This window comes from Phyllobates terribilis, unplaced genomic scaffold (genome assembly GCF_046119375.1).
Source record: "Phyllobates terribilis strain yellow unplaced genomic scaffold, ASM4611937v1 Scaffold_3__8_contigs__length_932513732, whole genome shotgun sequence".
Taxonomy (NCBI): domain Eukaryota; kingdom Metazoa; phylum Chordata; class Amphibia; order Anura; family Dendrobatidae; genus Phyllobates; species Phyllobates terribilis.
Window position 1 is genome coordinate 881,498,010 of NW_027362763.1, and position 17,165 is coordinate 881,515,174.

Here is a 17,165-nt window from a genome sequence, read left to right on the forward strand (position 1 = left end):
AAAAAGTAAAGTATTGATCAATATTTCTTCTGAATTTGCCTGTGTTATAAGTCTTTGATAGAAGGGTTGACAAAGGTAGTACTCACAAAAGCTGTGGCAGTCTAAGATATGGTACTAGAGATGACCTTATTGATTAAATGTACATTGAATTTGAGTTGAATTATATGAGATTCACAGTCCCAGTGAATCTGAACAATTTGCAATTCAATTTGAGCGAATTGTCAAAAAAAATGCCCTTTGCCTTTTTATACATTGCAGATGATTGTCTCAGCCACACAAGGCTGAAATTACATTAGGAACAACCACTTATGAGTCCTTATAATGCTTTGCAGCTTTAATATCACATTATATAGTACAACTAATCAGAAGGGACCATCATAGCCTATATAATAGCCTAGGTAGAGAATGACTCAGCCATTTTAAAGTGATTTATAATAATGAGAGGACATAGTCATAGTTCAGCAACAGAGAAACGCAGAGAAAACCCTAAAGTATTGGACAAATACTTCATACAGTAATATGTTGTAAAGCTTTAACAGTGAAGAAGATTAGTGTAGTAGTCTGTGATTAATAGATATTCAATTGGTAGAGAGAAATAAGCAGATGCTAGAAGCAGCAGTGCCAGACTCAGGATGATTGATCAGTGATATGGTGCAACTTGTATCTGTTCTGCGGAATTTGACTTACAATATGATATGTTTTTAGTCATAATGAACTTTAAAGCAGAAGCAAGGCAGCACAATATTGTTTAGAAAAAAAATTTGAAATCAGTGTCAGTCATAGACGATTTGCTTGCTAGTCACAAGTGACTGTACTGACTTTTTGCATTTCTTGTGCGATCATTTTTGTGAAAGGAGAATAATTGTCTTTTTGTTTTTTAATACAAAAATAAATTCCTCAAAATCCTGACATTTAACTGTTACTAGATCAATAGATATGAGTCCATACACAAAGTGCAGTGTCACAAGCTAAGTTCACAATCAACACTGATACCCAAAGCAACCATAAACAATGGTAAGGTAAACAATAATGAACACTTCAATAATTATGTAAAAGTAACAAATTTTATTATAGCACGCTAAAATGATGACACAAAGTTAAAAATCAGGTGCCTCTAGTGTGAGGGACTGGCTGAAAAATGCCATTACAAAAGCCAGCTAATGCAAATACATTCACTGTCAAGTCAGGATACTAAATATAAATATATTTCTCAAAAACAGCACATAGCAACACTGCAAGGGATTTCTATACATAGGTCTTCTTCACAATATCACATGTGACCTTAGTCTCCATATCCAATGACCATATAGAAATTAATCCTAAAAGTGCAGGTGCATAAGAAATCAGCTCATAGCCAACTCAATTGCATGCCAGTGGCTAAATAAAGTGTCTGTGCTCAAAGAGGAAAAGCAAGGCTGACCAATCAGTAATAGTATACCTATGACAAGACAGGAATGTAGATGCTGGACCGGGCTATTAGGCATCCCTCAACCCCGACACGCGTTTTGTACACATTTCCTCAGGGGGTGTGTCAGGGAGAGGGACGCTGGACATTATAAAGAATGGAATATATGGCCCACATGTCTCAGTCACAAAACGAGGTTACCTCTGACAGTGACACCGTAATTTGAGTCAGTGTTTTGAAAAGAATAATCTGTGTGATCACAAATGACTGAGAACTTCTGTACCATTTTTTAATTTAAAAAACCCATGAAAAGTCTGTAAGTATGCTGTGCTATTAAATGGGCTGTTGGTTACAACCAGCTACCATTTGTTACTATGGTGAGGCCACTTTGACATTACATTACAATGCTGAGTTTGTCTTAAAGAGCTTGAAATGGGTTGTATAGAGTCCTTGGAGATTTCAGGATGTTACAGACATCTTTTTGGAGTATTTGTAAGCTTTGCAGTATTGTGTACTGGGAACTGTATTAAATTCTTTGCCTATCTTTGGGAAATTATAGTATGCCTGTGTGTACTATTATGGTGTAGGAGTAGAGTTTCTGTAAACAGGATATTTTCAAGGTAATGGCTATGATAGGTTTGACATTTCAGCCGGACTTAGAGTATTGTACAATGTGCACTTTTCCCCATTTTCATACCTTCTACTACAGTGGCTAAGCAAATGATGTAGCTGCTCGTGATACTTCTTCAAAGATAATACCACCAATACAGTGAATATATAGTTGAAGATACCAGTTCTACTTAGAGAATCTGCAGACCTTATAAGTGATTAGAGTACAAGTAAATTCAATGACTCACATTTCACGTTGTCTATCTTGCAGTTCTTCACTTTCCCTTTCCTTTTTTTTTGTATCCCAGCTGTACCTCCATGACAACTTTTCTCTCCAGAATTTGCTGTCCAGATATATTTGGTTCCTGGATTTTCTATCACCTTTCTCATCAATTTCTCAACCTCGACACGAACTCCCAAGAAGCTTAACTAATTGTGGTTCCACTTTGTGTCCACACACAGTATCAGTGCCCCCAAATAGTTTCAGTGCCCAATAATGCACTATCTTTGTGTTTGCACATAGAATTTCTTTCTTTCTACAATTATGGTACATAGTAATAGCACCCCTACTCATTAACTCCTTTACAAAACATAGCATACAAATATGTAAGTGCTGGGGTGCCTGTATGTGGAGGGGGCACAGGAGCTGAACTTCCTCTACACAGGGTTGATTCCGGCTATGTTACATTGTCAACATCTGTGTCTAAGAGCAGTGGTTGGAGCTGAGCTTTATTGTCAATCTCTGATAGCAGCACTTAAATGGAGAGATTGCTGGTTTTCTCGCATTCTGACTTGTAGAGCCCCCCATGATGTAATCTTCTAATCAAGAAAAGCTCAACTCTAAAAAAAAAAAAAAATCAAGCAGTTTTCATAATGGGCGCTAATCCTTAGGGCCCATATTGACAGGCCAATAGTTAGAAACAAGCATGTCTAGAAATATAGAAACACCTGTTTGCTGATTGACACTGTATAATCAGGACTTTGCTAATAATATGATGTGCTATGTGCACAGAGCTATCATATTATTTGGGCGTTCTCTGAGCATAGAGGTTCAGTGACTTTCAATAAGTTTACATGTAACCAATTGGCGGTCATTTATCTGTCCAAATGGGCCATTATACTAGACTCATACGTCCTTTTCTATTTTATTACCATGACAGGGAGGATAAAAATTACCAGTAACTCCACTATTATACAGTAGATAACTACAGGATCCACCATTCACAGTAGGTGATTATCACAGCTCACCTGCTCCCCCTCCATTAACAATGCATGTGCAGAAAAAAACGCTATACAAGTCGATGAATGAATGTTAGTCTATGGCTGCTGAACACCACAGGAAGTATTGGCCCAATATTTGAATTAGTGGCAGTGTGAAAATGGCAAGATTTCTTAATTTTTAACATACAGTAGATAGTGATATCGGAAAAAAAAACATTATCAAATATTTAAAAAATACATTTAACATAAAAACCTGATTTAAATACTATGTCATTTTCTGCTTACACATTTCTTTAAGTATTGCATTGTAATATTGAAGTATAAGATTGTGGAGTGTAGCGTGCAATATGAAACAATATTTTTAAAGTTGTTGAGCGTAAACATATTTATTAAAAATTAAAATCAAATGAGATCTTTTATTTTTGTAATACTTTGCATGCATTTACTTTGGCTTAAGAAAAGTCATGCATTTTAAGAAAACCTGGTTATTTATAGAAATTCATAATCGATCACATTGATAACTAGGATTATCAGGTGCTATATCTAAATGACAGTTGCAGACATCTTTCATTTCCAGTGGAGGGCTATTGCTAGGGCTTCCCACCCCAGAGTCTTCACATGGTACTACTTGTGGTTCTGGATTTTCAATACAGTTTTTATGCCTGAATTGTTGTACAGGTTCCTGTTTGTGCTTTAGACGTTTGAAACGTTTCAGTCGGACTGGATCCTTGCCACTCTTCTGCGTGCAGGGAAGCAAGATACTTAGGTCCTTTCTGAACTTAGAGCTCATCCCAAAGTAGATCAGAGGATTATAGAAACTGGCAGATTTAGCAAAGAGGCTTGCCAATATGCTGGTAAGACTGGGCACATAGAATCCCCACGCAGACCACATAGATATAACAGCATATGGAGACCAAGCAATAATGAAGGCTGTGCAAATCACAATTGAAACCTGAGAATCGTAAAATAAAGATAAATATTTGCACGTTCAAAACAATTTGTAAATGTTACAGTACTTTGAAATATTATAATATATGGTAATTAGACAGAGAAAGTGTCACAAAAAGAGTCTCTTGCTCTGTCAGACCCACCTCTCATTAGGCTTCTCTCACCGAGAACATTAATTTACATTGTCTTTCACCAATGGCCTTATCAAGCATTGACGGCCGAACCTAAGCAAATTATTGGCTATGTTACTGAAAACATGGCTGAAAATTAATATATTATCAGTTTGAAACTACTATTATTCGAAATGGGATGATCAATTTTTTTGGTACGCCAGTCCATCTGCCAGGTCAGTAGTCTCTGCCCATTGGACAGGATGTTTGCGAATCTCTTAGTACTATTACTATTTATTTATTTCTGCAGGATATATGCACTTTTTGTTATTATCTTAGGTTTTGTTCATTAATTGGATATTAAGCTAAGTTTTCAGTAATAATACTTCTTAAATATGTAATTAATACTTGTTTCATGAAACATACCCTGGTTACATCTCTTTCCATCTTCCTTTGCCTTTCTGATAAATTTCCTTCCGTAGTTAAAGCACGACTTGATTTCACAGTATTAATTATTGAAACATAGCAGAACACCATGACCAATACTGGTAGGAAGAAACAGCAAATAAAAATGGATACAATATATGATTTATAAATTGTAGAGAAACTAGCTTTGGTCCAGTCAATTTCACAAGTCCCGTACATGCGATCTAAGAAAATGAGATAATGAGTAGTTAATATTTTAGCCAAACTAAAATGAGAAAAATGTGTGATATGACATGATTGCAGACATTGTGGACCTATGAAATATGCGGTACAGTTTATTTTCTATTTTATTTAAAGTAAGATCACAAGCATGACCTTATATGAAGATTGTCAGGGAAATATTAATGTCAGGAAAAAAATTAACAGAATATTGACCATTCCTCCCAAGCTCCTCTTCTATCTCACCCCTCCCCTACCCACCTTGTCCCCAGACAAGAGCTGACACTTCATGCAGCTGTCTGTAAGCAATCAACCATTTGTCCCAAGACAAGAGCAGTTTCCATGCAAACCTCAGCACAAAGACCAAATTAACACATGGCTGAGAAGGGACTGGTAAAACTACCTACTTGAAATGCAAGGAGATTTCCCCTGGCAAAGGCAGGGGGCAATTAGTGACAGGATTGCAATAATTTGTGTGCAACTGAGAAGGGTTGCTTTCCCGAGCTTAAAAAAGAGATCTCCAGCCACGTCGACTGTGATATGAAATATGGAATAACTTATGTTTCGTAATTCTGACAATAATGGGACCCATATTTTTAGTGGCAGGGACAGCTAAGAAACAAGATGCTCAGTTTTTCATAGTCGTAGGCCCCTCTGGAGAGCTGTAGCGCAAAAAAACCAGAATAGCAGACTGCAATTATGCGATGTGTGGTCTCTAAATGAAGGTAAAATCACAACGGGAAAAATGGCGTCGTTTGCAAGCTTCTTCGATCAACCAGTTATCTCAGAAGTTAGCATTTTTAATAAAAATGTACAGGCTGGAGACCAATCACATGATGTCATCACAAGGGGTGTGTGTAAATCTATCCTTAGGTATAAGAGAACCCATGGACATTAGAGGAGCACTCATTGCCAGGGGGTATAAGGATTATATGCAGCGGGTCGCATTCGATAACGCTCAAATTAAACTGGGGAGCCCTTCCTCCACCTATATTGAATCGTCTCTGTGATCATATAGTGTAAATTGTCTTCTTTTATTCTGTTTTGATTTTATGTAACTGCTTATGTATTTTAATGTCTCCTTTGTAACATCCTTGTTTAAATTTTTTTCTTAAACACTGTCTCCCTTTTGGATTAAATATAAAATTTAATAGTTCTGTTTCTTTTGTCCTGTAATCTTTCCCTTCCCTGAAGCCATATACGCTACCAAAACGCAGGCGTCCGGCCAGGCCTGTATTATATTTCAAACTCAGCCGGTGGTGAAAGAGAATAATAATAATTGGGCTATCGCGAAGCTGACAGTGACAGGACATAAACACGATTCCATGCGTTGGAATCCCGAGGTGTGACACCATACTCTCACTGGTCGCTTGCCAATATCCACATAGCAAGTAGTCTGGATCGTGTGCTCGCAATTCTGGACGAAATACTGACAGCGTGATGGCAACGGCGAGATATTGCGTGATCTCCCCGGTGTTGTCGCTGTTGGAATCCCTGACAAAGATGATACAAACACTATGGATTCAGTTTATCTTAATTGACCACATAGGTCTGTTCGCAGTTACTTGAAGAATAGGTATACAAAATGGCCTTAGGGAAATCAATCTTGCAGATGTCCCACCCCAATCTATGTATGTTGCAAGCAGGATCACTTCTTTCACTTATCAGGATTTCAGTTTTTCTTACATACTACAGGAAGGCAAGCATTATTGGTGCTGCACCACAAAGGCCGATTCATTTGAGGTTTCATTCTCAATTGTCCCACCAGCAGCTTCTAAAGAATCCAAAAATGCCTCCTCACCAACTTCCACTGACTCCTCAGAGCAAATCTCATGGACTTCTACCTTTTCATACTCAATACACCTTCAACCCAGACAGATCACACAGTGGGGGAACAGACACACATTGACAGAAAGGGAAAAACGATGAAGGGGGACACAAAAGATATCACCGGAGAATGTAAATACACAAGGGGACAATTATAACTGCTAGGGGGCATACTTCACATAAAATCTGTGTTACTGTAAAATTACATGTTTGTGACATTGTAACATATCTCCTGCATCATTACAAACCTAGTAGACTCTACATATATTGTTCAATCTTCATAATTATACAAGTATGTGCTCCACAATATGTTCATCTCTTAAAACCATGGAGGAAGGTGTAAAAATTGATTTAGTGATTGAACCAACTCAATCTGGGGCTTGGAAGACGTCCACAAAAAATCTTATGGGTACTTATTCCCTATCTGAAAGTGAAGCTATTATTATAAGGTTTATTCATTTATTTGTCTATATAAATTACCAGAAGTCATTAATTCTCAACATTTGTCTCAGGTTTTAGTCACATACTTAACAGACATGAGCATTTTGTTTCGCACTGCACTGGTTCGGCGTCCAGTTTGCTTCTCCATGACAGCCGGGAGCTTACTAGGCACCTTGACATAAGCAGGACTAAGCCTCATATGACGTTGATGCCAGGCTCAGAAGCAAACACTGGCTACTGTGGAGGACTGGACTAGTTTATGTTATAAAAATAATTTTATTTCCAATACAATAATACATATAATAAAATAAATAAAGGAAGAGAAATGAGGGCTCCTTACTGCCGTATAAATTGAAAATTATATCAAGCAGTTGCCACTGATAATATAATACAAGAAATATACACATCCTCAATATTCATAAGAATATGAAATATTAATAAGAATGAGGAACTATTGCGTATATGTATGTGTGTGTGTGTGTATGTATATGTATATATATATATATATATATATATATATATATATATATATGGTGGTCCAAAAGTAGGTGGACAGAAAGTGTAATAAGGTTATGAAGGGGGAGATTTATCAAACACGGTGTAAAGTGAAGCTGGCTCAGTTGCCCTTAGCAACCAATCAGATTCCACTTTTCATTCCTCACAGACTCTTTGGAAAATGAAAGGTGTAATCTGATTGGTTGCTAAGGGCAACTGAGCCAGTTTCACAGATCTAGTTTTCACAGATACTGTAGATCTCCCCCAAATCTGTTTTCTTTTCAGATAATTCAGATAACACATAATGGCAAATAATTTAAATACAGATCAAAGAAAATGGATTTTAACAGAGTATTGGAAATCTCAAAATGCTGAAACCGTTGAGATCCAGACAGGCGGCTGCAATTTAGTGTTTGATAAATCTCTCCCTTCATAACCTTATTAACCCCTTTACAGCCCATGACGTATTAATATGCGTCTGTGCCCTGGGACTTGAGAGCCTGACCCGTATTAGTACGTCATCGCGATCGCGCGCGCACAAAGGCTGTGCGGGCGCGATCGCCGCCGGGTGTTAGCTGATTGTCACAGCTGACACCCGGTACTATTTGCAGGGAGCGGTCCCGCACCGCTCCCGGCACATTAACCCCCGCAATGCTGCGATCAAAGTCGATCGCACCATTGCGGTGGCAAGGGGAGGTGATCGCAATACTCACCTCCTCTTCCGGCCTCCAGCGCTGTCTGCCGCGGCTTCCCGGGTGTTGCCATGATGACCCGATGTCGTCATGACAACATCCGGGTCACCAGACAGCAGGAACATTGTTTGGTCATGCGCAATGCACGACCAAACAATCTTCTCACTGTGCAGCGCTGACTGCCTGCATAGCACAGGGATGGTGCTCCATCCCGATGCTATGCAGGCAATCAGAATAAAAAAAGTGAAAGTCCCCGAGTGGGACAAAGTAAAAAAGTGTAAAAACTGTCAGAAAGTGAAAAAAAAAAAAAAATGTAAAAATATTAAAAAAAAAAAAAAATTTATCCACCAAAAATAAAAATATAATGTACCCATCAATAAATATTATCATGAAAAAAAGCAAACAAACAATAAAAGTACACATATTTGGTATCGCCGCGTCCAGAACGACCTGACCTATAAAACTGTCCCACTAGTTAACCCCTTCAGTGAAAACGGTAAAATAAAAAAAAAAACAAAGCAAAAAACAATGCTTTATCATCATACTGACAAACAAAAAATGGAATAACACGCAATTAAAAAGACGAATATAAATAAAAATGGTACACCTGAAAACGTCATCTTGTCCCGCAAAAAACAAGCCACCATACAGCTCCATCATCCGAAAAATCTAAAAGTTATAGCTCTCAGAATAAAGCGATGCAAAAAAATAATTTTTTCTATAAAATATATTTTATTGTGTAAAAGCGCCAAAACATAGAAAAACGATATAAATGTGGTACCGCTGTAAACATACTGACCCAAAGAATAAAGCTACCTTATCAATTTTACCACACGCGGAACAGAATAAAAAAAAAATTAAAAAAAACAATTCCTGAATTGGTGTTTTTTGTTTATTCTGCCTCCCAAAAATCGGAATAGAAAGCGATCAAAAAATGTTACGTGCCTGAAAATGGCACCAATAAAAACGTCAACTCATCCCGCAAAAAGCAAGCCGTCACATGACTGTCGGCCAAAATATGCAAAAATTATAGCTCTCAAAATATGGCCATGCAAAAACTAGATTTTACAAAAAATGCATCTTTTAGTGTGTGACAGCTGTCAATCATAAAAACCCCGTATGATTCTGGTATCGCTGTAATCGCACCGACCCGAAGAATAAAGTCGTCTAATCACTTATACAGCACGAGGAACGGCGTAAAAAATAAACTCTCGGGTTAGGGTTGTGCTAGGATTAGGGGTGTGCTAGGGTTAGGGTTGGGCTAGGGTTAGGGCTGGGGTTGGGGTTAGGGTTGGGGTTAGGGTTGTGATGGGGTTGGGATTTTTTTCAAAATTAAGAAAAAAAGATGATGATATGGCGACTAGTGTTGAGCGCAAGTGCTCGTTACTTGAGTTTGCATCGGGTGCTCTGGTATGCATTGAGTATTGTGGGTATTTGAGTGACATGCTCGAGTCTCCGCCCCATATGCTTCACGGCCAAAAAAACTTTGCGGGGATTGCCTGCAATGCACGAGCGATCCCCGCATGGTTTTTTTGGGGTGTCTAATAACCGTGAAACATGTGGGGCAGGGACTCGAGCATGTCACTTGAGCACACGCAGTACATGGTGCATACCTGAGTACCCGATGCAAACTCAAGTAGCGAGCACTTGCGCTCAAGACTAATGACAACTTATTCAATATGATGACCTAATGTTATCAAATTCTGTGTCGTAACTCTGGGTTTAAAATGTTCACTATACCCCTTGATAAAATCCTTGAGGGGTCTAGTTTCCTAAATGGAGTCACTTGTGATGGGTTTCCACTGTTTAGGCACACAGGGGCTCTCCAAATGCGACACGGTGTCCGCTAACAAATTGAATGGAAAATCGGCTCAAATTGTTAGTGGACACCATGTTGCGTTTGGAGAGCCCCTGTGTGCCTAAACATTGGAGCTCCCCCACAAGTGACCCCATTTTGGAAACTAGACCCCCCAAGGCACCTATCTAGATGCATAGTGAGCACTTGGAACCCCCAGGTGCTTCAAAAATTGATTCGTAAGAATGAAAAAGTGGAAAAAAAAATACTTTTTCATTTTTAAGAATCAATTTGTGAAGCACCTGGGGGTTCCAAGTGCTCACTATGCATCTAGATAGATGCCTAGGGAGTGTCTAGTTTCCAAAATGGGGTCATTTGTGGGGGAGCTCCAATGTTTAGACACACAGGGGCTCTCCAAACGCGACATGGTTCCAATTTGTTAGTAGACACCATGTCGCGTTTGGCGAGCCCCTGTGTGCCTAAACATTCGAGCTCCCCCACAAGTGACCACATTTTGGAAACTAGACCCCCCAAGGCACCTATCTAGATGCATAGTGAGCACTTGGAACCCCCAGGTGCTTCACAAATTAATCCGTAAAAATAAAAAAGTGTTTTTTTTTCAACTTTTTCATTTTTACGAATCAATTTGTGAAGCACTTGGGGGTTCCAAGTGCTCACTATGCATCTAGATAGGTGCCTTGGGGGGTCTAGTTTCCAAAATGGGGTCACTTGTGGGGGAGCTCCAATTTTTAGGCACACAGGGGCTCTCCAAACGCAACAAGGTGTCCGCTAACAATTTGAGCCGATTTTCCATTCAATTTGTTAGTGGACACCATGTCGTGTTTGGAGAGCCCCTGTGTGCCTAAACATTGGAGCTCCCCCACAAGTGACCCTATTTTGGAAACTAGACCCCCCAAGGCACCTATCTAGATGCATAGTGAGCACTTGGAACCCCCAGGTGCTTCACAAATTAATCCCTAAAAATAAAAAGTGTTTTTTTTTCCACTTTTTCATTTTTACAAATCAATTTGTGAAGCACCTGGGGGTTCCAAGTGCTCGCTATGCATCTAGATAGGTGCCTTGGGGGGTCTAGTTTCTAAAATGGGGTCACTTGTGGGGGAGCTCCAATGTTTAGGCACACAGGGGCTCTCCAAGCGCAACATGGTGTCCGCTAACAATTTGAGCCGATTTTCCATTCAATTTGTTAGCGGACACCATGTCGCGTTTGGAGAGCCCCTGTGTGCCTAAACATTGGAGCTCCCCCACAAGTGACCCCATTTTGGAAACTAGACCCCAAAAGGCACCTATCTAGATGTATAGTGAGCACTTGGAACCCCCAGGTATTTCACAAATTGATTCGTAAAAATGAAAAAGTGGAAAAAAAAATACTTTTTCATTTTTACCGATTAATTTGTGAAGCACCTGGGGGTTCAAAATGCTCACCACCCATCAAGATAAGTTCCCAGGGGGGTCTAGTTTCCAAAATGGGGTCACTAGTGGGGGGTTTCCACTGTTTAGGCACATCAGGGGCTCTCCAAACGCAACATGGCGTCCACTATATTATTCAAGCAATTTTTACAATCGAAAATTCAAATGGCACTCCTTCCCTTCCGAGCCCTGCCGTGCGCCCAAACAGTGTTTTTTCCCCACATATGGGGTATCTGCGTGCCCAGGGGAAATTGCACAACAAATTTTGGAGTCCATTTTTTCCTGTTACTCCTGCGAAAATAAAAAAAATTGGGTCTAAAGTAACATTTTTGTAAAAAAAGTTAAATGTTCATTTTTTTCTTCCACATTCCAAAAATTCCTGTGAAGCACCTGAAGGGTTAATAAAGTTCTTAAATGTGGTTTTGAGCACCTTGAGGGGTGCAGTTTTTAGAATGGTGTCACTTTTGGGTATTTTCTGTCATAAAGACCTCTCAAAGTGACTTCAAATGTGATGTGGTCCCTAGAAAAATGTTTTTGTAAATTTTGTTGGAAAAATGAGAAATCGCTGGTCAACTTTTAACCCTTATAGCTCCATAACAAAAAAAAAATTTGGTTCCAAAATTGTGCTGATGTAAAGTAGACATGTGGGAAATGTTATTTATTAACTATTTTGTGTGACATATCTCTGTGATTTAAGGGCATAAAAATTCAAATTTTGAAAATTGCAACATTTTCAAAATTTTCGCCAAATTTCCATTTTTTTCACAAATAAACGCAAGTGATACCGAAGAAATTTTACCACAATCATGAAGTACAATATGTAATGAAAAAACAATCTCAGAATCAGGGGGATCTGTTGAAGCGTTCCAGAGTAATTACCTCATAAAGTGACAGTGGTCAGAATTGTAAAAATTGGCCTGGTCATTAACGTGCAAACCACCTTGGGTTGTAAAGGGGTTAAACTTTCTGTTCACCAACTTTTGGACCACCCTGTATATGTGTCTACACACACATATATTCAAGAAACATTGGAATATATTATTCGAACAGTGAAAATATAACAAAGATAGAATATATGCATCACTTCAAACATTGAGCCAATCACAGAATGTGAATGAATGAATGAATGAAATTGTGAATGAATATATTCTCTAGTGTATATAACATCTCAAGAGCACAAAACTCAAACAGATTTAATAAACATAATGATGAGCTCTGAAAGTTGCTGCAATATAAAGATAATATACAGCACAATTATCCAGTGGTACCTGACATGCTGGCATGAGCGTGGTTAGTATACTGTAACTTAGCCAGTGTTTACACCCTCAATTCGCATGTCACCACACTATGGTAGATTTTATAAGGAGGTAATAATAACAGGGCCACTGTAAAAGTATGAGATTGTGTTGGCGTCATGGATGCTGTACTAGGGCAGCCCAAATCAAATTACTAAGTAATCTCTAAAATTTAATTACATTTTTTTTTACATGTATGTTTTTTGCTTTACATTTTAGATTCTGTTTTAATTATTCTGAACCACTTTCATTCATAATGTGCAAAAATCCACTTTGTAGGCAACTCACCTCTATAGCTTCCCCAGCCTAGTAAAGGTGCCATTGACCAGAACAAAGCAGCAATCCAGATCAGTATCAATGATATTGTAATGCTGCCGTTGCTAATGCAGTTTGCTGTAGAATATAACGTAAGTATTATTGATGTATTTGGTAAAAATATATAAAAAAGAGCAATTCAAAGAAAATTAGAAAGTACGAATTTAGCTGCAATGGATCCTTAAAGGGGTATTCCCATCTCCAAGATCCTATCCCAATATGTAGTATGTGTAATAATAATAATATTAACAAATACCTCCAATTATAAATGTAGTATAGTATTTTTGATTCGCTATGTCTCTTTCCTCATGTGCAGGCATTGCAGGACCTTAGGTATCCATGGTTACTTCCACTGATAAAGTGACAGTTAGTTAGCTAGCTGCTAGTGGTTGTAACCATGGATACCTAAGGTCCTGTATTGCTTGCACATGAGGTAAGTGGCATAGCGAATCAAAAATACTATACTACATTTCTAATTGTAGGTATTTGCCAATATTATTATTATACCTACTGCATATTGAGATAGGATCTTGGAGATGAGAATACCCCTTTAAGTTACATGCCTTAACCCCTTAATGCAAAATGACGTATTGGTACATTAGTGCTGGGATGCCCTTGTGTGGAGAGGACATAAAGGCTGAGCTCCCTACATTAGCTGTAGATGCTGGCTATGTTACATAGCTGGCATCTGTGTCTAACAACAGCGTAGCTGAGCTCCGATCGTTGATAGTAACCATTTAAATGCTGCTCTAACTCTCTGACAGTGGCATTTAAAAAAAGAGATTGTCAGTGTTTGTGAATATCGGCTCTGATCGGCTCTCCGTGACGTGATCAAGAGGCATCAATGGGTTACCAAGACAGCCGAGTCCTGCTGAAGGCCCCATCACTGCCATCTTAGTCCTCCTGTGAAGCTCAACCAAGAGATGTGGTATTGTAATATATAGCATAAACAACCAGATGATCGCAGGTTCAAGTTCCCTAAGGATTAAAAAAAGTTTTTTTTAAATAAATATATAAAAATTCAAATCATTCTTTTTCCCCGTTTCCTCGATTAAAAAAAAGTAAATTAAAAAACATATTTGGTATTGCCACATCTATAAAAGTCCAGTTTTCAAAATGTAAATTTAAAGGGGTATTCCCATCTCCAAGATCCTTTCCCAATATGTAGTAGGTGTAATAATAATAATATTAGCAAATACCTCCAATTAAAAATGTAGCATAGTTTTTCTAATTCGTTATGTCTCTTTCATTAAGTGCAAGCATTGCAGGACCTTAAGTATCCATGGTCACGACCACTGATATAGTGACAGTTAGCTAGTTGCTAGTGGTCATTACCATGGATACCTAAGGTCCTGCAATGCCTGCACATGAGGAAAGAGACTTAGCGAATCTGAAAAACTATACTATATTTCTAATTGGAGGTATTTGCTAATATTATTATTATTACTCCCACTACATATTGGAATGCGATCTTAGAGATGGGAATACCCCTTTAAATCAACCCTCACAGTCGACACTGTGAGGCTATGTTCCCACAATGAGTTTTTGGAGCGTTTTGATGTTTCAGAATTTCTGCACCATTTTTGCATGTATTAGGCCATGTGCACACATTGAATATTTGGTGAGTTTTTTACCTCAGTATTTTTATTTTTTACCTCAGTAAGCCAAAATCAGGAGTACCGTATATTCCGGCGTATAAGACGACCTGGTGTATAAGACGACCCCCCTACTTTCCTGTTAAAATATAGAGTTTAGGATATATTCACCGTATAAGACTACCCCTTTTCCAACGCATACCAAACACCGGTAAAAATTAAAAAAAAACAGATTTGAATTTAACATGGTCCTTTTTTAATTTAAATTCTTATGACATGCAGGTATATAGCAGGAAAACTGTCACTCATAAACATATTAAAATAGGGGGGACCCCACGTCATTTTTTGGGGGGGTCCCCCATTCTAATAGCTAGTAAAGGCTAGGTATTCAGCTGGGGGCTGATATTAGTAGCCTGGGAAGCTCCGTGGGTATTACCCCCTTCCCAGACTTCAAACATCTGCCCCAGCCGTCTGCTTAACCTCCGCTAGAGACTATAATGATGGTGGATCCCACGCCAATTTTCTTTTTAAAAAATCCTTTATTTTAACACTAAATGACAATTGAGGGGTTAATAAAGATGCAGTCCCTAAATTATTATTAATTTTGTAATTAATTTTTCCCAAAAATGTTGACGTGGGCTTCGCCATATTTTTGTGTCCAGCCAGGTACAGCAGGCAGGAACGGGCTGCCCCCAACCACCAGCTGCCTATTTGTACCTGGCCGGACACAACAATATAGGGAAGCCCTTTTTTTTTTAATTATTTCATGAAATAATTAAAAAAAAAAGACATGGGGCTTCGCCCTATTTTTGTGTCCAGCCAGGTACAACTAGGCAGCTGGGGGCTGGAATCTGCAGCGCAGGGAGACCCAAGCTTTCTGGGCCCCCCCCGCTGCAAATTGCAGTCCGCAGCCACCCCGGAAAATGGCGCGTTCATAGAAGCGCCATCTTCTGGCGCTGTACCCAACTCATCCAGGGCCCTGGTGCGGTGGCTCACTGGGTAATAAAGGGGTTAGGGCCAGCTTGGCATTATCAGCTGGCCCTAAGCCCGAAATTCATGGGGTCACGCCAATATTAGACATGACCACCATGAATTTCTAGTAAAGTAATTAAAAAAAACACAACACCCAGAATAAAGTCCTTTAATTGAAATAAAGACACAATTTTTTAATGTTCTAAATTAAACCATACTTACCATCACGCCCATTCCAGCTGAAGCCAACGATCTCCTGCAATAAAAGTAAAATAATAAAGCAACCTCATCCTTACCTCTCCATGGTTCCCAGGACCGGTCCAGCTCTGCTACATTCACATGACAGGCTGGACCGCAGCAGAACGCTGCCGTTCAGCTTGCCATGCGGCAGACACTGAGAAGCGCAGGCATGCTTGTGCTCCTCAGTGTCTGACTGTGACGGCATCCAGATGAGCCGAGATCATGTCCAATGAACTCGGCTCACCTCATGCACGTCACTGACAGCGTGGGAAAATTCTCCTGCTCCCCGCATGCGCAGTAGAAGTTTCCCACGCTGTCAGTGACGGACGTCCAGGAGGTGAGCTGAGTTCATTGTCGGCTCATCTGGATGCCGTCACAGCCAGACACTGCAGAGCGCAAGCATGCCTGCTCTTCTCAGTGTCTGCGGGATGACAGGCTGGATGGCAGCGTTCTGCTGCGGTCCAGCCTGTCATCTCGATGTAGCAGAGCTGGACCGGTCCTGGGAGCCATGGAAAGGTAAGGATGAGGTTGGTTTATTATTTTTCTTTTATTGCAGGAGATCGTTGGCTTCAGCTGGAATGGGCGTGACGGTAAGTATGGTTTAATTTAGAACAATAAAGAATTGTGTCTTTATTTCAATTAAAGGACTTTATTCTGGGTGTTTGTGTTTTTTTTAACTTTGACTATGGGGTTAGTAATGGGGGTGTCTTATAGACGCCTCTCCATTACTAACCTGGGCTTGATGTCAGCTGGCATTATAAGCTGACATCAACCCCAACCCTATTACCCCCTGCCACCGCACCAGGGCAGCGTGGAAGAGCGAGGCTAAGTGCCAGAATTGGCGCATCCTATGGATGCGCCATTTCTGGGGCGGCTGACGGCTGGTGTTTCTAGCCTGGGAGGGGGCCAATATTCATGGCTCCCTTCCTGGGCTATTAATATCAGCCCCCAGCTGTCTGCCTAGCCTTTGCTAGCTATTAAATTAGGGGGGACCCCACGTCATTTTTTTGGGGGGTCCCCCATTTTAATAGCTAGTAAAGGCTATGTATTCAGCTAGGGGCTGATATTAGTAGCCTGGGAAGCTCCGTGGGTATTACCCCCTTCCCAGGCTTCAAACATCTGCCCCAGCCGT

The 17,165-nt window shown here is 39.6% G+C and overlaps 1 protein-coding gene across 2 annotated transcripts in view; it reads right to left on the reverse strand.

Annotated features, from left to right (window-relative positions):
- Positions 1-1,398: 1,398 nt before the first annotated feature.
- The window catches only part of LOC141258383 (visual pigment-like receptor peropsin), a 58,181-nt gene continuing 42,414 nt past the window's right edge, over positions 1,399-17,165 (reverse strand). Inside the window, exons 4-6 of one of the 2 annotated variants that reach the window (XM_073673382.1) lie at positions 13,200-13,304; positions 4,720-4,838; positions 1,399-4,187 (exon numbers count right to left, since the gene is read on the reverse strand). In XM_073673382.1, the coding sequence (XP_073529483.1) occupies positions 3,735-4,187; positions 4,720-4,838; positions 13,200-13,304 (677 nt within the window). In that variant the 3' untranslated portion in view covers positions 1,399-3,734. Of the gene's footprint in view, positions 4,188-4,719; positions 4,944-13,199; positions 13,305-17,165 lie in introns of both variants that reach the window. The other variant, XM_073673381.1, reaches the window with a different exon arrangement.